The sequence below is a fragment of the Periplaneta americana genome, chromosome 5 (genome assembly GCF_040183065.1).
Source record: "Periplaneta americana isolate PAMFEO1 chromosome 5, P.americana_PAMFEO1_priV1, whole genome shotgun sequence".
NCBI classification, from domain to species: Eukaryota; Metazoa; Arthropoda; class Insecta; order Blattodea; family Blattidae; genus Periplaneta; species Periplaneta americana.
The window spans coordinates 38,422,079-38,446,527 of record NC_091121.1 but is presented as its reverse complement, the minus strand read 5'-3'; the positions used below and the strand labels follow the sequence as shown (position 1 = coordinate 38,446,527).

Below are 24,449 nucleotides of genomic sequence, written 5' to 3'. Positions count from 1 at the left end.
CCAAATTAAAAAAAATAGATAAAAATTTTAAACAGTTTCTTTCTACTGATGTGATTTTAGTCAGTTTGTATTATATTTTTGGTCCAGGGAAAATATATTTTACTATTACTGCCGTTATTTCCATTTTGAAGTAGGCTACAAATCAACAATATAAAAGTGACTGTTAATTTAGAAGTTGGCAACATATTTTATGTCGATTATAACAACAGTACATATCGATAGTAGCATTCATACCATTCAACCAATAAGGAGTTCCTCGAAATGCCCTACACCTCTGTGGAGTAACGGTTAGCATATCCGATTGTGAAACGAGCGGGCCCGGGTTCAAATCCTGGTTGTTACAAGCTACCTAGTTGTTTTTTCCGAGGTTTCTTTCCATCTACCAATTGAAGCAGAATTGCAGGGTAAGATTCGACGTTGGACCTCGGACTTATTATTATTTCGCTTTAACCAATTTTCAACTTCATTTATCAACTTTCAGTAGTTTCAGGTCGACCGGAGATGAAGCATCGTAATTTGTATAAAGATGGTACCTATCTCAGTGAGCTGCACAAGTCTCAGGCGGAGAGAGAGATTTTCTAAGCGAACCCTGTCGGGACTGGGGTGATGTGTAGCTGAATGAATAGATGGCACCAAAGAGTGAATCATGATACCTACAACGCGATCTACAAGTCAATATAGGGTGCAGCAGATGTAGTATCGCGACGTACAGATGACATCGACTTGAGGGAACTACTGAAGTCCCAAGGGTGCGGAGATTATGAACTCCGTCACCAAGCAGTGAATCAGGATACTTGCAGGAATGCGGTCCTGAGGACTTCAATAATCACATAAAAAGGAGGTCGGCACAATAAGCCTGAGGCTGCGATGCAAAATCTTGGGCTCTTTTCGGCAATAAAAAATACATCCTAGATAATTTTTCTATTTATTTATTTAACCTGCTAGAGATAAGGCCATCAATAGATTACAAGTACCATCATATTACAATTAAATTTAAAAGTACAATATGAAATTCACAATTGCAATAAAATCATGTATATAATAATAATAATAATAATAATAATAATAATTATTATTATTATTATTATTATTATTATTATTATTACTTAGAAATGGCTTTTAAGGAACCCGCAGGTTCATTGCCGCCCTCACATAAGCCTGCCATCGGTCCCTATCCTGTGCAAGATTAATCCAGTCTCAGTCATCATGTCCCATCTCCCTCAAATCCATTTTAATATTATCCTCCCATCTACGTCACGGCCTCCCCAAAGCTCTTTTTCCCTCCGGCCTCCCAACCAACACTCTTTATGCATTTCTGGATTCGCCCATACGTGCTACATGACCTGCCCATCTCAAACGTCTGGATTTAATGTTCCTAATTATGTCAGGTGAAGAATACAATGCATGCAGTTCTGCGTTGTGTAACTTTCTCTATTCTCCTGTTATTATTATTATTATTATTATTATTATTATTATTATTATTATTCAGTCAGTGTCTGCCCAAGGCAGGTCTTTCACTGCAAACTCAGCTTTTTCCAATCTTTCCTATTTTATGCCTTTTTGTATATATAATAACTTACCCATATCCAGGTTTATAAAAATATTCCAAGATTAAGTAATAAAAATAGCCTATAATATAACCACATTAATTTATTAAATAAATTTAATTAATTTTACATTGAAGGCATTAACATATTTTTAATTAACATATTATGTTTCAGTGGGTACCATATTCAGAGTTATGAGTATAATTTGGTTTATAAGATTGCGGGAGTAAAGTCTGAATAAAGATTATCGAAAAATAAAATAGGTCGGGCTTTGAGTAGCAACTGTGAAATCAGTTGCACTGAAATGGCGAACCGCGTTGAGTGCACGAGTTTATCTCGCATGTCACGTGACCAGATGGCTGCTTGAGAATGGAAACTGAACTACTCTCTCCCAATACGCGTTGTGAAATTGAAAGTAAGCTTTCACACTCTTCGACGTGAGGTCGTTAAGTGCTGACTATTTAGTCTCGCATTTTTAAATCTGTTATTAGCGGCGCCTTAACAGTTGTGCGGTTATATAGCGTTCATAGAATCGGTGACAGCGAGATGGTACTTTGGTCAGCGAGTCCAAGGATTCGCCATGAGATTACCTGACATTCGCTCTACAGTTAGGGAAAATCGCAAGTGAGATCCGAACCCAATGCACGAGTGCAGCTTCGAAGCACGAGTCCCGCTCGTTAACCTCTAAATCACACGGTTAAAATCGTGTAGTGTCAGAAAAAATCTAGATGTGGACTAAATGAGGTTGCGTACACTTCAATATAGAAGCGAGAAATGGTACTAATTTTGTGCTGAGGGAAATCGAGAAATTTAGTTATCATTAAGGATGGAAGTTCGGACACCGAACTTACGAAGTTAACTACGTTGCGTATTATACAGGGACATCATTTTATTTTTACTAACATTTTTAATATTAACCTGTCAATACCTTAAGAGAACCGGAAACACCGTTCGCTATCCCCTTCCACGACTGGAGTTCGATGATACTGGCGTAAAACACAAACACATCACTTTTCTAGGTATAGGAGGGAAGAAAAGTAGTTCGTCCATTTACGTAAACTATTAAATATCGCAATCCATTTACGTAAACTAGGAAATATCGCAATTTTGAGTTCGATAATTTTCATTAGGTTTTTGTTTAATCAAAATGCAGTACTGTATTAAAAATAAGTGTTTTTACTCACGACCTGAGTTATCCATGCGAACGTATTCATTATGCAGTGTATATTATACTGTCTACAGCACATTAGCGTACAATATAGAGAATGAAGTTCAATTGAAAAATAATCATAATATGGATATTATTTAAACATAGTGGCCGTTCATTTCGATACAGGCTTCAGTTCTTTTGTGCATATTATCGCACTATAGACTATTGCATCTAATTCCAATTGCCAGTTTCGTCCTTCGTACTAGTAACTCATGTTGAAATAATTCTGTACCTACTCTATAAAAGAGTACCTTATGTACTGTAAATTCAATCTTCACTCCTGCCCGACCCGCACAGATAAAATTACTCAGACATGCTATCTACTGTCCGTCCAAGTGGTTATGCCGCAGGATCATAGAAAGGGGGGAAAACACGTGACAATTAACTACTTAACAAGGCCCTTTTATTTAAGTTATTTTAAACAGTTGTATAATATTACGTAAACGTCCAATTCCTAACAGAAATTAATCTTTTCAGAAAAGAGCTAACACAGCCCAGCTTTTACAGAGGGGCGTGCGGAAGCAGGTGGGGGAAATCGGGATGCGACGTAGGCAAACGAACAGTACCTGTGCAAAAATATGGTTCAATATTGAAAGCTCTTTCGTCACTGGAAAACGCGAACATATTTCTGGAACGTACTATACTGACTAACTCAGTGCTGTTTACTATATGCAGCTTTGATTCTGTCTGGAGGACAATTGGAACTTCATTAGTAGAAGGGATGGGAGTGAAGTACATTCATCAACTCAAGATAGTAGAGGGACTTGTGCTTGAATGAAAACATTGCTCGGTATAATCAGGCGACTAAAACAAATAAGGTATAACATATTTACGAAAGCGACTTAGTTAATTCTCTTTTTTGTAGGAAATGGTGATAAATTTTAAATAAAAATGGTGTACTTTAAGTAAATTGTCACTCAGACAATACAATTTTCTTTCGACATCACTCGATGTTGCAGGTGCTAATTTGAAATAGTTTGTATTTATTATAATGTTGTGTTTTATCTTGTGCCTGTTCACTATTTATTTCTTATTATACTTTCCGGAGTTTCGAATATGCAGAATTTTTTTTTTCAAGAGAACTCTTCAGTTTTAGTTTAACCTTTTTATTGTTACCAACAGCTGGTCGTATAGAATTTAAAGTCGCATCATAACATAAAGGTAATTATTTATTGTGTATCCATGATTATTGGAGTCGGCAATTTTCTAAACGTATACTTTTCATTTAAGTGATTAAAATGTGGATTGTCAAGTTTATGGAACGGAATCTGGCACATATCAGCATCAGACACAAGTTAATCTTTTAGTACTTTGATTTTTATTGTATTTGTGTATTTAATATTAATTGCATTTATAATTGTAAATGTATTCTTAATATTGTAGTTTTAATCCCTTGGTAGAGGAGAAGAGAAGGCCTGATGACCTTATCTCTACCAGGTTAAATAAATAAATAAATAAATAAATAAATAAATAAATAAATAAATAAATAAAATAAGTCATAATAAAAAATTGGACTGATCCGAAATCAAATCACTAAACAATTCCAGATGTTCGATGTGTTTTTCTAGAGTCACAATGTTTTTGTAAATAATGACGCCTATTAACTTGTATGTCTAACTTACACACTTTACACCATAATCTGTTTTCGTCCTTGACTGACAAATAGTCATCTTTTACAAGCACAGGCGAAGTTTTAGATTTTATTAGCGGTATTTCAATACATCTTCACAGTACCTTTCCTAGATCACAACTGCACTTCTTACGAAAGGTTTACTTTTTAAACATAAAATAGGTATGCTGCATCGAAACAACTTATTATACTGGCAGTAAACAATACAAAATCCGCACACATTAAATTTCGAATGAACAGACTACAGAGGTCCCTTCACGCGCCATCTTTCATTTTGCGTACGAACCTGAAAATACATCAGTAAAGTAAACAACTAACGTCATCCTATAGACAGTGTTCCTTAAACATGTAACCGCCTCTAGGCAATGTTTTGGTATCCAGACTTCGTTCCCTAGTTATCAATTTCCTCTCCGATTAACTGATAAGCCGGAAGAAATGTAGTCAGCATTTGAATCTCTGTGATGCAGTGATTGTTGAGATTCCAACCGCAAATTGTATTATAGTCCCGTCGCTCTAATTTCCGGCAGCCAATCGCGTTGCAGATCGGCTATATTTAAACGTGTGCGTCTTGTGATTCGCTGATGTGACATTGTGATACATTTTTGAACTCGTCTTAATGTGTGTAATCAATGTAACATGATTAAAGTATGTAGTGCTATTTGAAAAATTGATAACGTCACGTATATCTTGTACCGTAATGCAGTTACATGCACCAAATCTCCACACTCAAGTTAGCCCCTCGTTCTAACATAACGCTCAAAAACAAAAATTCCAATACCTATCCAAACACAAAAGATATAATTGGTGCACAAGATAAATGGGACACTCCGTATAATGTGTGTAAGAAATACGGTGCATACTTTCAAAGAATTTATACAGGTACAACAATTTCAGCACCTTCTAGTATTGATCATTATTTCATACAACTCTCTGGCACGAACAGTAAACACCTCTTCATCAGCTCAGTATTTACTCATAGGTCACAAAGGCCAGAGGGAGAGGGAATGGTGATTCACATTCTTTCCAAACGCAGATTTAACTTGGACGCGTAGTAGTAGCGCTCCCCGTTTACTGTGGCGATCTCTATTGTTCCATTGTTGTATTACTCGAAGAAATATTGACCAGTGATGAGCTGCGAAGTGAAGAACGTGGAGACGTTGCTTCCGAGAGTCGAGTAGTCACTTCGCGGTAATTCGTAGTCTATTCACTCTGTATGGGCCTCATACGTTTCTTATTTACTAAATAAGATAAATGTTCATAGTAGCAGAACTATTATAACATGTAAAGAATTTATTTTAAGAAAAACTTTTGAGCAAAAGTGTTATCTACTGTAATAGCAGTAGATAAAGTTGGCAATATGTTGTCAGTCTTGAAATGTTGTTCCCACAAATAAAAATACTGGCAATTTGAAGCCTCGAAACATAGAGGCACGTAGAGGGTGGGATAACATTTTGTAGGGGCTTGAGTGTAATCGTCATTCAACAAGTAAATAAGAATAATAGAATACCGGTACAATAAAATTAAATACGTCAACGCAACGCTTTAATTAGAGAATGATTCATCATGGCTCTTTCCCATGTATCATGGCCATCTATTGTCTCGTATTGACGTAAATATACTTAATCGTCATACGTTACATATCCCATACTGGAGTTCAGTTTCTGGTGAGACGCCTTTTTATGTTTATATTTAATGCAAATAGTAAAGATATCTAAATATTTATGAGTATTGCGTATACGAAACAAAACATCTTGTAAATACGCCTAAAAGTGTTTTATCGTGTATATTTTTAATACAATTCCATTTCATAAATGGAAACTACTTTACCAACAGTTAATTTTATAGTAAAGCTACTAAAAACATCCTTGCTTTTCATTTACTGTAAAAAATTAAAACTGTCTGACGAATTTTGAAATAACTTTTTATTTCTTCGTGTTTTCCTCTTTCACCATTTCGATGTAGAGGTTTTATATTCTATTTGAAGGAACAACTGATTAGTGAAATGATTCGGTAAAAAGTATGTACTCTACATTGATCTTTATAACCGTTTGAAACATATTATATTTACAATTTTTTTTCTGTATTCTCTCTTAAAAATTAATTTTTAGAAAATTCATACTATGTCGTTGTAAAAGAATGAATCTGCGGTCTGAAATAAGAAGGAAGCTTTTTTGTCTTTCGTGCTCTCTTAACAAAACAGCATCATCTCCATATCGTAGTATCATAATATGTTCTACTGTCCAAGTATAGACCGTTAAGAGTTACCACATGCGATTTTGAGTAGCAGTGTAGGCTACCATACAACGGTACAGGAATACATTTTCAGTCGGTTATTTAACGGTGCTGTTTCAGTTACTAGGTTATTCAGCGTCGATGGAATTGTGATAACGGGAAGATATTTAGCGATGAGGCCGAGGATTTGGCATGGGATTATTGGACATTCGTCTTAAATTTGAGTAAACGCCGGAAAAACCGAACCAGATCATTACTTAGGGAAGAATCGGGTAGTATCGGTCATCGGGTAATATCGGACAGTGAGTTTCTTTCATCTACCACACGGTGATAGTATCTGATTGACATGGTTACGTTTCTGTGATGTCGCATAGAGAAATGTATCCATGTCATTCAGGTACTACCATATGGTGGTAGACGAAAGAAACGCACTGTTCGATACTACCCGATGTCCGATACTCTCCCCTAAAGCTAGAATTGAGCCCATACTCTAGAGCAGCTGTACTGTAAGAGTTAGTTAATTTTAAGTGTTGCTTAACAATAGGCTGTGATTACGTGTCGTATTCCTCACGTGTTCAATATTTTTCAGAATTTTTTATCGATAGAGAACTTACATCGAGTTGAAAATACTTCAAATATCTCAATATTATTTCACTAATGACATTGTAACGAATATACATATAAATCTAAGTACGTTGAAAAGCAGTGCAAAGTGGAAAATACATGGATATTGATCAAGCGTTCACTTGTACAGGCATGCAGTAGTCGTTTTTTCGGCATTACGTCCCCCCCTCCACGTGAACTCGTCTGCATACTCAAATGAGTGTCGGTAGAAAGCAAGTTTTAGCAAGGTCGAGGATCATTGACAGGTTAGGTTTGGTTTGTTCAGGATTTTGATATGCCTTCTATCAACTTTCATGTGAGTATTTTCCACTTTGCAGTACTTTTCATGGTTTTCGCCACACCTGGAATTGTTTGCATGGCCGTTTTTTTCTCTCATTTACGGAGGAGGGATCCGAAGGTTTGCATCACTGAGGTTTATTATGCTTACGACTCCTATTTTGTGAATGATTGGGTAGCCGAACGGCCGTGTTCTTGTACAAGTATAGCACGCCGCACCGTGAACTTAACCCGGGTTATGATATGGATGATAATATATTAATTAATAGGCTAATGGCGAAATGAGTCCGAGGTGCAAAGCCGAAAGTTGCTCAGCAATAATTCTGCTTCAATTGATTGAGGGAGAAACGCCGGAAAAAACCCCAACCAGGATTTGAACCCGGGCCCGCTCGTTTCATGGTCAGACGTGCTAACCGTTACTCTACAGCGGTGGACTTGCATGGTCGTTACAGTGCCATTACTTAATATTAATGAGATGTTTTGAAGTATTTCGAACTCGATATAAATACTCTATAACCTAGTTTTCCCTATCGATCAGTAGACTAAAATTGCAACCTCTTATTCAATTCAGTAACAACACTATTTTCGCTTGTTAAATTCATACGGATGTTAATTCGAATTATTATTATTATTATTATTATTATTATTATTATTATTATTATTATTATTATTATTATTATTATTATTATCATGATCATGGTTTGGTTCCATATATTTGTCAATATAAATTTTATGTTGACACAAAATAGTTCAAACTTGCTATAGAAGGAGATTTAAACTGACATTATAAACAACCACGTGTTTTAGTTGAGATTCAGCAAACTTAAAAAATTAACTCTGGCTATCCTCACCCTATTTTCAATTTTTAAATATCTATTTCTAAAAACAGACATGTTAAACAAACCTTTCTACTGTGTTGCACGAAAGGAAAGAAACATCGTTAGGGATTATTATCATATACAAGGACAGATTGAAGTATTTGCATTATTGTTCGAAGCAAGGGGAACAATTCCAAAATACTCAGTTGAATGTTTTAAGTCTTTTGGAATTCCTTTAACAATTTTGAAAATTATTGCTGTAAACCTAATGAAATATTCTGTTCAGATTTTACGTAATCACCTGTACACCTACATTTCTTTATATTCTATCTGATTACTAATAATTATTGAATAAACGTACTTTCCCAAGGGCAGCTTCCATTTGAAAATAACAATCATTACACAAATGTTTATTTTTATTTTTATTTGTTTAGTATGCTGTGTCTTTTGGCAATCCTTACTGAAGGGCAGCTACCCTTGTGGGATTTATATACAGAAAAAAATGTATATATATATATATATATATATATATATATATATATATATATGGTACAGATTCACACTAATTTGTTTTTTATGTTGGCCCACAAAATTATCTCATGTAAACACTGATGAGAGATGATTTAATGTGTCATTTATTTGATGTTAACTTTTAACTTACTGGCAACACTTTTAACTAACCTGTACTCCGAGCATTCCTCCATCTATAGGATGTGCTTAGTACCCTATCATAAGGGCAATTCTCGTTGTTTCCAATATTGTCATCTTCTAAATCTTCATCTTCGTCATCCAAATGAAGTAGTTGGTCCAGAACTCTGACACTTCGATCAAAGGGGCCGTGAACTTTGGCAACTAATTCCACACACCTGTATATCAAGAACCACGCGTCTGCCTGAGTTACGACCCATTGAAACAAGTACCTACCTATGTATCTGTGTAGACTAGTGGGTTTTTCTGGAAGCATTGTTGTCACATTGAGAAATTAAAAGCCCCGTGTAATTGTGTTATTAGGGGAGTGAGGATGTTAGAATTCACAACTGTCACATTTCATCCATAGTACGTTACGATCACTTTATGTAAGATAACGTAGATTCGTAGTTTCGCGTGAGTAAGAACTTCACCTACATATTATCATAGCAGTGCTGTGATCGAGTGACTGGCAAGGAATACAATCTCCGTATCTTGTGACATAAGTCACTGTACTGCACGTAACACTCCCCTGGCTTTGCCGATTGCCTTGGTGCTGCATGTACACAAACCGGTGAAAGAAAAGAGTGGGGGCGTCCCGTCTTCCCCTCAGCTACTAACGTTTTTCTGATTAGTCGAAGCTGTTTGTTTCGAACGAAAGGTCACTCAGAAATGGAAGAGGAACTGTCTTTTTGGTTCACTAGGTATTACGCACGTGGCGAGAACAGCGGCCAGAATGGAAGCGAGAATATTCTGTAAAGGTCTGACCACGGCAACGCAACGTTAAAGACACTGCGTGAAAGCGTGCAACTTCGAATCTTGTCGATGTTCCTTTCACGGAATTTTTAGACTAAATGTACACACGGTTTAACTACGTATACACGCCAAGCGCAGTTTCCACTGTGGCGGCCTATAGTACGATTTAGTGACGGGGAAATCTACCAAAATTTTGGAGTAGAAATAACGCTTGTTGAAAATGTAGCATAGGAAATACAAGCCTATATGGCCCATAGTACCATTAAAGGCTGGTTCACAATAAATCGGGAACGGAAACGACAACGAGAACGGAAATAATGTTAACGTAAATGTATTTAAATGTAAGCATTCACAATAGTTAATTGTGAATGCTCACATTTAAATACATTTATTTTAACAATATTTCCGTTCTCGTTGTCGTTTCCGTTCCCGGTTTATTGTGAACCAGCCTTTAGTGACAGAAATCTACCAGAATCATGGAGTATTTTTTTTTTTTATTTTTAGTGGGTTATTTTACGACGCTTTATCAACAGCTTAGGTTATTTAGCGTCTGAATGAGATGAAGGTGATAATGCCGGTGAAATGAATCCGGGGTCCAACACCGAAAGTTACCCAGCATTTGCTCATATTGGGTTGAGGGAAAACCCCGGAAAAAACCTTAACCAGGTGACTTGCCCCGACCGGGAATCGAACCCGGGCCACCTGGTTTCACGACCAGGCGCGCTAGCCGTTACTCCACAGGTGTGGACTATCTTGGAGTAGAGTATTTAGCATGGGATAAGATATATATACATACAGGTGAACAATAAGTGTGGTATATTATTAATAACTTCTTAAATTTTAATTTTACAAAAAAAGTTGTGTACAAAAGCTGTTGGAGATTAACCATAAAATATCATACCATTGATCCAGAAAAGTTATTCAGGTAGAGGAAATCAGGCAAATATGGACACTATAAGGCATTGTACTCTATATCTTAATAATAATAGCTTACAAACCTAGTATATCTATTTTAAAATATATAACCTATTGAAATGTAAAAATTACCGTATGCTTTTATGTCGCATATGTGATTCACGAGGATTTACCGTCCCTTACGGAACTTATTCCGAAGGCATTCTGAGCAAAAAATGCCATATAAACATTTGTCCTAATCTCAATATTTTCAGAGTTACACTAATTTGAAGTTGTTTGTAAAATGCCATTATTCTTTAGTTTTAACGGTAAAAGAATATTACAGATAAAGAATGAACTTTTCAGAACTATGATTTCTTTAATTAGCTTGTATTCTGAACCTAAAAATGCGTTGTGAATTCCATAGTTGCTTCGTACAGATTTTTTTTTTTTCGATTTTTAACTACAAAATTACATTTTCTTACTACGCACTTACCACAACATTGTTACAAATCACGGCACTCTTGTAAATTCTTTAAGACTGTACATTAGAATGCATAATTAAAGTGTAAAGAATCAAGTTCCTAAAGTCGTATGATTTGTAACAATTTTTGTGATAAGTGCATAAGAATGATGTCATTTTTAGTTAAAAATTGAAAAATAAAGTTTGTACAAAGGAATTCACAACACATTTTTAGCTTCAGAACACTAGCCAATTAAAGAAATGACACTTCCGAATAGTTCATTCTCTATTTATAAGTTTTTTTTACCCTTAAAACTAAAGAAAAAATATGTTTTACTAACAACTTCAAATTAATGTAACGTTGAAAATATTGCGATTAAGACAAATATTTATATGACATTTTTTGCTCAGAATGTCTTCGAAAATAAGCTCCGTGAATCACTCTGTGTATATATGTTTTTACTAGAACCTTACAAGTGCTCATATTATGTGCATTGTAAATATAATATGGGCACATTTTTTTAGTTATTTTACGACGCTGTATCAACATCTAGGTTATTTAGCGTCTGAATGATATGAAGGTGACAATGCCGGTGAAATGAATCCGGGGTCCAGCACCGAAAGTTACCCAGCATTTGCTCGTATTGGGTTGAGGGAAAACCCCGGAAAAAACCTCAACCAGGTAACTTGCCCCGACCGGGATTCGAACCCGGGCCACCTGGTTTCTCAGCCAAACGCGCTGACCGTTACTCCACAGGTGTGGACATGGGCACATATGTTGGTAATATGTGCAGTATAGGAATTAAATGCATTTTAAATTTTCAAGCATTTATTTAACACAAAATACATGTATTTAATGCTTCCTACACTAACCATTCATAGAATAAAGTTATTGGTGAAGTAACAGAACACTGAGCAATTAAAAAAAAAACTAATATTTAAGTAAACACTGAGACTACATTAAAAATTAATTTAACACATTCAGTGAGGAAGAAAGACCATGAAAAATACTTCAAGTAGTGACAAATGTTATTTCAAATGGTATAAATCTCTAAAAGACTAAAAGCAAAAGCAAAAGAAGCCAAAATAATGTTCTAAATTTATTTCGTGAAGTCATCACAGAAAAATGAATCACTTTTCATCTCAACACATTCTTCATTGTACCAAAAAGCGCATGATCCTTCACACTGCACTCTCTTTTCTCCATTTTGCTCAGCATAAAAATTTTCTTCACATGCAGGACAAATGCAAGAAGCATTTGAGAACATGCGTTCGTATTTAAGTGCGCCCCGTAATCAAGAGTAAACGTAACATTTTCCGGAGTCTCGTTTTTCAGTTACAAGGCTAATTATTTTCAAGACGCAGAGTACGGAAAATACTTAATATACTAGAAGAACTCTGGTTCCAGGTAAAAATATTTGGGCTCCTTCGCGACTGGGTGCCTTGAATTTGTGTATAGTGAAACTAATAACTATCAAGGTGTGAAATATATACGTATTTATGTAAGAAAAATAAGCTAGATATGTACTAAAATATATAAAATCATGAAAATATTTAATATCAATATCTGGCAGGTATAGGATAGGTAAGACTCTCCAGTTGTGATTTCATAGAGCACCCGAATTTTTTACCGCACACTTGACACAACTATTTTTCCATCTGTAGTGAAAGCTTCGTCCATTGCAATCAATGATTTTATTTTTGTCGTTAGGGTTGAAGATACAGGGACCATTTTAGTTAAAAGCAGAAGATAAACTCACTTGCACTTTATAGGTATTGCAAGTACTAAAACTAGAGAACTGAATGAAATGAATGATACAACAGTACTGCAAGCACTGTTTCGCTTTACTGGATTAGGAGAAAATAAGAGGAGATGTAGGACATATGCATTTTAGCTGCTCCCTGTAAGAAACAAGTACCTACTAAAACCTCAAATTGTAGGCATTTACAAACTGTTATCTCATTCAGAAGGGTAGGATTATTCCAGCCGAGAACCATACTTTCTATTTTCTCGGAAAATTCCATTACCGTATAGGTCTACTAAATTTAAAATAAAGAGGTCAAGCAATAACCTGAAAGTCTCATGTCAGACTTGACACGGGTTTTCCCTGGAAGAATTAGGAAGAGAGTGGGTAAGATTGCAAATTTCATGGGAACGACTTGTTAAGACGTGTGAAGAACAATTATAGTTCGAGACAAATCATGTCGTCCTCGTCCCATGCACCGCATGAAGGCAACGCTACTTTCTGAGTGATTTTTACAATACAATAATAATAATAATAATAATAATAATAATAATAATAATAATAATGTATTTATTTAATCTGGCAGAGCTAAGGCCAGTAGGCCTTCTCTTCCGCCCAGCCAGACTCTAATTCTAATTGAATACAATTGCTTACATAGTTATTACATTAATATCTAGATCATAAAACAACATGAAAGTAAATAATGAAAATTGGATAACTAATGTTAGTGTGACAATAATAAACATTGGTAAGAAATAGTTATAATAAAAATAATAATAATAATAATAATAATAATAATAATAGTAATAATAATAATAGTAGTAGTAGTAGTAGTAGTAGTAGTAATAGCAGTAATAATAATTATAATAATAGTAATAATAATAATAATAATAATAATACTGAGATAATTTAGATATTTATCTGTGATATATATATATATATATATATATATATATATATATATATATATAACCATTAAACATTGAGAAACCTGAAACAGCTATTATTGTTAACAAGAATTGTTAGAAAAATATTTCGTTAGCCTATTCTTAAATTGGTTTGATGTCTGACAGTCCCTGACATTACTCGGTAGGGAATTCCAAAGTCGAGGAACAGCCACAGTGAAAGAAGATGAATATGAGGATGTTCGGTGGGAGGGAATGGATAATATTGAGGAGTGTTGTGATCGTGTGTCTAGGTTATGATGGGTGGATAAATTTTGAAAACGAGACGCAAGATAGACAGGAGTGGAGAAATGCAATATGTGAAAGAGAAGGGAAAGACAGTGGATTTTCCTACAAGGTAGTTGTATGAGAAAGATTGCCTTTTGTTCACTCATATTTACAGTGGGCGGTATGGGGTGAGTGCCTCTATTACTTCCTGGAACTAAGGACGTTATGTTTCGTCCCGAAATATATCCTTTCTTGGGTATGTAAAAAGGATTTTTATAATAAAGAAGAAATGCGCACAAGTGTGCATAGGTTGTTTGCTAGTCTTTGATGCTAAGTTCGGTAACTGTTTTCAGGCACTCGGTACACTGCAGGACGTGGTGCTTGTCACACCTAAAAAAGGCTTTTGTTCATTTTTACTTCTCTGAAAGAAAAAAAAAAACTTCCCCAACATAAGTTTTTTTTTTCCTTTCAGAGAAGTAAAAATGAATAAAACCCCTAAATATGTAGATTTATGTAATACCAAGCCATAATATGTAATGTGGGGTAAATATGTAAACATATGTAGTATCAAATTTTAATATATTAATGGTAATTACAAGATTCGCAAAGATTTGTTATTGATATACGGTTAGGTTGGAAGGAATATAATATGTAATTACATAAAAATCCGGTCCCTACTAATAACCGGCACATACCAGGTATAAAAGAGTGTTCGCCAGTGATGAAAATTGGGTTTCTCGAACGATGAAGTTTGGGAACCACTGACTTAAGGTGTTGGAAAATATTGAAATTTGCCCCAGCATCCGGGTTTAAGTTAAGACACATTACAAAACACATGGACTATGTATAGTCTTAGAAAAAAGTTTTTTATATGTCCCAGAAAGGAGGAAGTGCGCATGATCAGAGGACAAGAAAAGGACAAGTTGAGGTAATAAAATTAGTTTTGTTTCGTTGTATGTCTGATCACGCGCACTGCCTCCTTTCTGGGACTTATCAAGTATCTGTGCGACAAAACCTTTTTCTAAGACTGTACGTTATGCAGCAGAGATTAAATGGCGGTGTGTGCAAATCGATTAAGTACTGGAATATAATTAAATAGAATAGAACTCCCTTGCATCAAAGTCGGAAATAGCTGTAATATAAGTTTACGTAACATCCATACGGTAAAGTTCCGCAATTTTTTCTTAATCAGTAACTACTGTTATTACCACTTCTGTTATTTGCTTAGAAATCACCGTTAAATCATAGTGTTCAAGCCTTGATTAACTCCACAGTAATAATAGGCCTACGTTCCTACGTCACAGTTGCGCATCTATTCTGCAGATTGCTTTCTTTTAGTTTTGCAAGCAATCATCATCCGGAATTAAACGCTGAATTTTCGAGACTCCTACAGAGATAATAAGCCTACGTATGTTTCTGCAAAGCTTGCATGATGTTATTTTATTTGAACTTACGGACTCTGAGGTGTAGATGTAAATTAATTCGTTTTAAAATTTTGCCGCTAACTAGGTTTGTCATGCATTGGCATGCTAATTGATATTCCGAAAACCCGAATAAGTTTACATTTATGATTCGCTTTAATCCCTTGAAGCAAATAGAAAAGAATTGTCACGAAAGTTGCACATACTTTCTCGTAGGCTTTACGCATTTCACAACGAATGAGTTTCTATACCAAGTTTCGAATGATATTAGGCTACTGTATATAGACCTAGTTCTTTTCTTGAATAATTAACAAAAACATATGAAAATGAAACCATTTAATCTCCATCCAAATATTTATTTATATTTATTTATTCATTTACGTAGTTATTTATTTTATTTATTTATTTAATAACAGGGTAAAGCCCCAATTACAGTAGACAGTACAAATATTTGCTTAGAACATAAAATTGAAGATACCATGAAAAAAGAGATAAAAACAGATACAAATTCAAGGTACAAGTGTAAATACAAATGAAAAATACAAATTAAAAATTTAAAAAAATACATACCACGTAAATAAAAGACACAGAAAAAATATAATTGAAAAATACAAAATAAAAAAGAATGAAGAATAGATAAATATAGATATCATAACTAAAAGATGTAAAATGTAGCTATATGTGGCAAATTACAGAGTAATAAATAGATAGCAGTACTATTTAAAATAAACTACTTTCAGTAAGTTATATTAATAAGGAAATGTTTATATTTCATGTAAGAAATGCTGAAATCTAAATTCCATGTTTTACATACAGTGGAAGCTCTTAAGTTCGATAGAAAACAAGTTCGACATCCCATAGTTCGACTGCATACGTAGGAGAATTAAACACGCCCCTATACTGGCACTAAGAAATGGATTTGCCATTTGAATGGGAATTGGTTCTGTGTCTTGTAGTGATACTTTTGGTAAAGGAAAACAACATTTTATTGATTAGGACATCCATATTTAATCCCTGATTTTGAATTAATGAACTCTTCTTTTTCTATTTGAGAATTGTGCCGTTTGGTTAGACGGAACTGTCGAAACCCACTGTGGTACTAGAAGCGCATACACAAGTCTCGGGGCGGGCAGGAAATGCAAGTACAGTACTGTATTCGTTGATGGATAACTAATAAGAATTTGTATTCATTTCACCTGCCACATCCACTACCCTTATTGGACTGAACTTTCAATTCTGTTTTGTCGAACTTAGGAGAGTCCACTGTACATCACTGAATTTTGAACACATTTTTAACACTGATGAATTTTTATGTGCTGAAGTTTGGTTTTTTATAATATAACAATTGACAATTTCTTAAATGTGATGTTCTAGCGTTAAGCTGAAAACCTACTTTCATTTTCTGGGTGACGCACAAAAGGATTTTTATATATTTTCAAGACATTTTACTTAGTTCTCAAATTGCATAATTTCAGTTGATACGTATTTTTTTAATGATTTAACCCATCGTACCGATGCCGGAACATAGGTACCCCCTGATGGAGGTTTCAGTACCTACAAGGAATTTAGTTACACTAATATGCCGACAGGGACAAGTAGCTCATCGTCTCAAACCTGGAGGTAAGTCGATACTAATCTAAATCTCCAGGCATATTCCCTCGTTTATGGGAGAAAAATATTAAGATGTTTGGCCTTGAGGTAAGTTTCCAGAGTTTTTCGGCTGCTTTAATTTTTCCGAACTACTGTACAGCTCTCCAAATTAAGTGAGAGCTAGAGTAAACATAGAAACAAACGATACTGCGAGCATGTGTTCGAGACTTTGTCATTTTCTCGTTTTAAGAAGTTCTCTGTAGCGAAATGGCGCAAGCTATGAAAATACAGATTTGGGAAACTGTTCTCACGCATGTCTGTGAACGTAGAACCATGAAGAAGTAATATTTCTAGAATGATCGCATTTCTCCTCGAGGTATTATTGATTTCAACGACCTTTTACGACTTCTTTGTGAACTTTAAGTCTAGGAGGTAAATATGAGCGTTTATGGGCAATCGACCAATAAGATAAGTCTCCGATAAATCTTTGCGTATACGGAGCGCTTAATAGTAGACACTTTGGGTGCTATTCATAGATATTTCGCAGCACGCGCTACGAGCGTACTAAGCTAGCCCCGGCTATCCACTGGTTACTTGTACAGAATTCAAATCATATCCTATCGCTAACACTGGTTTATGAATACGAAAAACGCTGATCATCCACCGGAAGCCCGCGCTAAAAATGTCTGTCAATACGGCCCTTTTTCTCTTTACACCAACTTCCAAACTAAACTCTTCTTAAGTTTTTTTCGTGTAACTTAACTTCTTGAGCTTTTGTGGGACCACCGTAGCTTCTACAGCATTTTTAATGTCATAATTATTGTCTGAATCACCAATGTTCAAGAGAATCTCATAATTATTTTTTAGAAGCTTCACTTCTAATAACGAGTTTTACACTGATGGCGTCAAATGCAAGCAACTCCCAGCAACCAGTATGACAATTGAAGAGTCACTAATATATGACAGCCAGTGTTGTCAACCAAGGAACAAGAAATCCCTCTAAAATTCAGAGAAACCCCCTTAATTTTTTTAATTTGTGCTTAGAAAAACGCAGCATAAAAATTAGCAAATATGATTAGCCTATACATACACAATTGACTACAAAAAATATTCACACATCATACACATTGACATGCAATTGAATAGAATAGAATACTCTTTGGATTTCGTCCTCGCAGTACGATTTGGTTGGCTCTGGATGCATCGGGACAACATTGTGTTGCATTCTACAAGTATTGCCACAGTACATTGAAAGTCCACAACACTTGCACCTTACTGAGTGCCGACTTTTATTCGGGCAAGCAGACAATTAGTTTCAAACTAAAAATGTTGTTCATAGCTGACGTGACTGGCATTTGTTGCGTATAATATTTAGCATAAAATTAAATTTAATTAAGGAAACATACTATGTAGAATATAATAGAAATGAAAATGAGTTATATCAAAAGCATAAATTTAGTGTTGTGTAGGCCATGACTTTAGCAAAACAAGGAGAACAATACAGTAGTTTCATTGTAATTAATTTAAAAATAAATCCTAATGGCGTAGTTTAGAAAAACATCCCAAAAAAACCTCTAAAAGTTATCTTTCCCTTGAAAAATCTCCCTAACATTTTTATCTCCCAAACCTCCGCCTGGAAAAGTGTTTTCCGCCCAAATTTGGGGGCAGCTGTATAATAGTAATTTATAGTAGGCTATAGGAGAGTAAAATTATATTTTATCGCTAGTGAAAATTTCAGCTCCCGAGGCGAACCGTTATCCATTGTTGGTAAAATTTGATTTTAAATTGTAGAATTTTTCTTTGTTAATGTGTTGTTTATGAAGAAATTATAAATGAATGAATGTATGGTTTTTATTGTTGCTAATATGTTGGTTGTGAAGGAAAGCGTGATTAAAGAAATTAATTCACTGCTTAAAGTCATTGTTTAGGTTGCTAAGCACGGTGAAATAAAGACCAGTTTAGATACCAGTCATGGATAACAATTATTTTGCTTTTTCTTTACTAATATAATAATTTAATCGGTAATTTCTAGAGAGGCTTTATTCCGAAATTACAACAGCAATCAGGGCTCCATAAAAATGGCCTTGTTCCATGAATAGGGCCTTTTCAAAAGTACTGTGAATGTTGTGAACCTTGCGTATATCTTAATAAATACATGGAATTATGTACTTAGATGAAACAAAAACGATAGCATTCTTAATCTATTTTTATCAAACAATGGATTTTATGATTTATTTTTTTTATTTTATTCGGTTATTTTACGACGCTGTATCAACATCTAGGTTATTTAGCGTCTGAATGATATGAAGGTGATAATGCCGGTGAAATGAGTCCGGGATCCAGCACCGAAAGTTACCCAGCATTTGCTTGTATTGGGTTGAGGGAAAACCCCGGAAAAAACCTCAACCAGGTAACTTGCCCCGACCGGGATTCGAACCCGGGCCACCTGGTTTCGCAGCCAGACGCGCTGACCGTTACTCCACAGGTGTGGACTTTTATGGTTTATTTAACAACGCTCGCAACTGCAGAGGTTATATCAGCGTCGCCGGATGTGCCGGAATTTTGTCCCGCAGGACTTTTTACATGCCAGTAAATCTACTGACATGAGCCTGTCGCATTTAAGCACACTTAAATGCAATGGACCTGGCCCGGGATCGAACCCGCAACCTTGGGAATAGAAGGCCAGCGCTATACCAACTCGCCAGCTAGGTCGACAGCAAACAATGGAATAAAGTTATTTTAGAAATGGCTGATTCAATTTCAAAACGGCTGTCTAAAAAGTCCTGTAAGCAACAAGTGCGAAAAGTGTGTTATTAGGAGTACCAAAAACGTGCGTTTCCGGAAAATTTCGAAATCTCCCCCCCCCCACCCCCTAGTATTTCAATACCTCACCTTGTGGGAAAATAAAAGGAATGAATTTTATGTTAATACCATGATAAATAAATAAGATAGCTGTTTATCGCTTACCTAATCATTGTGATAAGATAGAAACACCAGTTTATATGAAGAAAGTCGAGTATACTCATTCAAGACTAAACTTCATTCATTATCTTCTTAGCATACTTACTTTGTTGCACCATAACATTCTGATGCAATAATATTAAGATTATGCTGTTCCGCGTCGTAGCTGTGTGGACCGGCAACAGGGAATAAGTGCTTTTTTCATTTCATTTATTGTATTCCATAGATCTTACATTAGCAATGAAGCTTTAAGATTTGGAACAAGTAAAAATTTTACAAGATTACAATTACAATTTTTTTTACAATTTCAGTTTCAATTTTTTACAATTTTTTTTTTTTTTTGGCGAGATGTAGTGAGATGAGGTGAGGCCGAGGATTCGCCAACAGATTACCTTGCATTTGCCTTATGGTTGGGGAAAACCTCGAAAAATCCAATTAGGTAATCAGACCAAACGGGGGTGAAGTGAAGTGAGGCCGAGGACTCGCCATAGACCACCCAGCATCAGTCCCACGGCTGGGTAAAACCTCGGAAGAAACCAATCAACGGTGGATCCAACCCAAGCCCGAGCGCAGCTGCGGATCAAGAGGCCAGCGAGTCTGTCGACTGAGCTACAATTCTGCTGGTTCGAATTCCCGAGTTCTCATGTAATTTCGGCCAGTGTGAGACCTGTGCCACGACATTACAAACTTCGTCTTATCTCATATGAAAAACTAATCGCAAGATCTGTACTAAAATCTTTGAGCAGTTAAAACATGAAGGGGTGGGAGTGGAGAACAGCGAACATTTTTATAACAAAGTGAAACAAACACGACAAGCCTTCTTTTGCAGAGCGAACATCGAGAATATTCAATGATTGCCATTTCATCACATGAGCTTATGTTTCACTAACATGTTCAAACACTTCAATATATACAAAAACAGTCCACACTTGTAGAGTAACAGTTAGCGCGTCTGGCCGCGAAACCAGGTGGCCCGGGTTCGAATCCCGGTCGGGGCAAGTTACCTGGTTGAGGTTTTTTACGGGATTTTCCCTCAACCCAATTTGAGGAAATGCTGGGTAACTATCGGTGCTGGACCCCGGACTCATTTCACCGGCATTATCACCTTCATCTCATTCACTTGCTAAATAACCTGAGATGTTGATACAGCGTTGTAAAATAACCTACTAAATAAATAATAATATATACAAAAACAATATTTACACCTAGAGCAGGTGCTGTGAATTAGGGCATAGCCTTGGAAAGTCAACAGTTCTGCGATACATGTGACGAACGTGAAACAATCTACCCCTGAGTAGATAATATAATTGACGCTGCTGATAAATCCCAGATGAATCAGTTTCGTTAACGATAATAATGATATCACAATGACTATTACACGTTTACTACGTCACACTACTTTTGACCAATAAAACGGTACGAAAGGACGTCTTTCAACCAATCATGGCTGCTTATCGCATAATTTTATCGCGTCCCTAGAATTTGTTTAATTTTATCGCGTCCCTAGCATTTGTTTATTTTTATCACTACCCTAGCATTTGTTTCTTTGTTTTCCAATATTTCAAACTGCACTGGTCTGACGTCAAAAAACAGAAAATTACAAACCACACCAGTCGATGCACAGCACTTTCAAATATGACTCGCATTGGCATTCAAGAACAACTGGTCATATATGAAGAGCATCATTCGTAAATCCTGAATCATCGAATTCACTTCTTTTACGCACACGTCCAATATAACATCAACTGAACCACCAACCACTAAAACATTCAAATTTGAAAATTGTACTTTCAATAATTGTTTCTTTTAAAATTATTCATGTTTATTTTTTATTTCATATCGTTAATTAAAACGTTTCTTGTTTATTTCATCATCCCCAATTAAAACTTTTCTAACACTTGTTTATATTATTTAGGTTATGTTTGTTATAGCTTCTGATATATGATATTATGGATAGTCACGTATCAGAGGTTGTTTAATACTAAGATTTATTGAAAATCATCTGTCAAGTGACGTTGATTACTGGGATCCGGATGATTGAAGTGGAATGCAAATGTTTTAATAAAAATGAAACTGAATCAACAAAGACTTCTTGACTAGTAACCGCCCACAGAGTTCAATGAAGATTCCATAGTTGGCATAACTGACAAAAGAAAACATAATCATAAAACACTACTGCCATCTAGCGTAATGTTGAGACGGTACAATAATACATTTGAAGACTATTGTATTTTCGTCAGTCAATTAATATTTTATTGTATTGGAGTATTTTGTTACTTCTAATCTTTATATACTTTCTTCTAACCGTGTAATAGTCAATTAAATCCCACTCGAGTTTCGATTTTCTCTAGATAAATCAAAACCTCTAGTGAGATTACTGATGACAATATAGTCGTAGTATAATGTTACATAATTTGTAAAAATATTTGGGTATTTCGGCGTCCGCTGTCACAGTAATTTACACATGCTCTGGACTCGAGGCAAATGTGTGGATTTCCTCGGTGTAAAATGTGCCTCCACAGCACCAGTCTCTCCTTGCGAAGACGCCCGTTGAAAGAGAAGCACACTAGCCTATAATGATCGACAGAGGAAAGTTTCTATATAATCTGTGTTTTGTAACGCATTTACCTCAGAACCTACACAAGAATCCGACACGGTAACACTAAAACTCGCTCCTAGATGTTGCGTAATGTAAAACGTGTTACAACATTCACTTTTTTTTTATTTACTCACGCCATGCCCTTACTACATGGTTTCCTACGAACATGGGAGAAAAGTGGTAGTCTGTACGTCCGCTTTTGTTGCAGGAGTTTTATAATTATCGCAAAACAAGGACTTTTCTTATGCTTATTCATTGTGAAGTAAGATGACCATTTTTTCCAAATTCAAAACCAGGACATTTGAAATGAAAAACAAGTGTAACATAAAACAACATGGTTTTAATGAAAAGGTTGCGAAAGTACTCACTGTACAATCTTCATTCTTAGTTTTGCTTCCTATTTTGTATTATTATTATTATTATTTTTTTTTTTTGAAGAGTGGATTGATTTTAATAATACTTCGTTTTCCTGGATATTCTTATAAAATGCCATAGAAAATTGGGTAAAATTATATTTAGTAATTAGCATACATTTCAAAGTTTCAACATGTAATTGAGGTTCTGGCTGATATGTATGTATGTATGTATATATATATATATATATATATATATATTATCAGGCAGTACATCTCACTTGACGGTATGTGTCAGAGGAAGAACAATTGTTTCTAAGCATCTGAAGTCTGACTAGTGTAATATGTAGCTAATCGGAAATGTATACAATGGAGAAGGAAAGGAACTGGCCATCCTACCCCATTACCTCCTGGCCTAGTTGCCTCATAAGTGGTGCCTTGTTGGTATCACTTGTGAGGTGCAGATCTGTCTTCGGACAGTTAACTAAACAACAACAACTGGACCACATATTATACATCGAAGAAAAAAACACGTTCGGCCAGTGCATTGGTTCCTGGTAAGCAAAGATAATATTCTACCAATTTGTCAATATTGTTCTAGGAAACGTCATTTTCAGTGACGACTTTGAATATTTCAATTCATCTGTTCGATACTGATGCAGAATTTTGTCTCCAGTCAGTAATTTTTTTCATTTGTTTATTGCAAGGCAAAGCAGGTTTAATCAAACAGTTCATCTTCTACTAATTTGATTTCAGAAAAGTGCTAAAGAATGTAATCACTGCAAACCTCAATGTTGTCATGTGTGGGTTTAATGTTTAACCAAACCCAATTTAATTTTTCGGTATGTTTAATACTCGTAGATCCCTCCCATTCATCTAGATATTGAATAGGCCTACATGTGTCATAAGATTCTACCACTTGTTGTTTGAAGACTGGCTGTACTGGTTACATCTCACGACTAACTAGGACAGTGTCCCAAAAATCAGTACTTTACTGGTAAAATCAGAACGTATGGTCACTTTATTGCAAGAATACCACACACAATGCGATGGAGGTGGCGGGCACGGGCACAGTTGCGGTGGCGGTCACGATTGCTATCAAATCTTCTCGTTCCAACTCGGTGGCGGTGGTAGCGATCACTTGAAGAAACACTTCGCAAATGTTGCATCGATTATCCCCAGAAGCCAGAATCCCCGCCAGGGACACACATTCCTTTTCTCCTTCGATAAAAAATACTCACCCTTCGCTGCAACATGCCCTAAGGGTCGATGAGGCAATCATTTATTGAAATCATCTCACAGTCGATTGACTAGTATCCTAAATTGAGACAACTCATCCTGCCTGTGATTTTGCTAAGGCTTTAAGACAAATATCGCGCTGAGTCCTAAAAGAAATGGGCCACGAACGTACGTTTTCGGTATTCCAGGGCCAGCTCACTCGCACAGCGCAAGGGCTCGGATCCCTCCTCTT

At 35.6% G+C, this 24,449-nt stretch overlaps 2 protein-coding genes across 3 annotated transcripts in view; one reads left to right on the top strand and one right to left on the bottom strand.

Annotated features, from left to right (window-relative positions):
• lute (BTB/POZ domain containing protein 3 lute) overlaps positions 1 to 9,545 on the bottom strand; it is a 111,892-nt gene extending 102,347 nt beyond the window's left edge. The window contains exons 1-2 of one of the 2 annotated variants that reach the window (XM_069825486.1): positions 9,463 to 9,545; positions 9,019 to 9,203 (exon numbers count right to left, since the gene is read on the bottom strand). In XM_069825486.1, the coding sequence (XP_069681587.1) occupies positions 9,019 to 9,203; positions 9,463 to 9,464 (187 nt within the window). In that variant the 5' untranslated portion in view covers positions 9,465 to 9,545. Of the gene's footprint in view, positions 1 to 9,018; positions 9,204 to 9,261 lie in introns of both variants that reach the window. The other variant, XM_069825489.1, reaches the window with a different exon arrangement.
• Positions 1 to 24,449, top strand: part of Brf (Brf RNA polymerase III subunit) — a 234,259-nt gene that overhangs the window by 134,075 nt on the left and 75,735 nt on the right. The window lies entirely within an intron of this gene.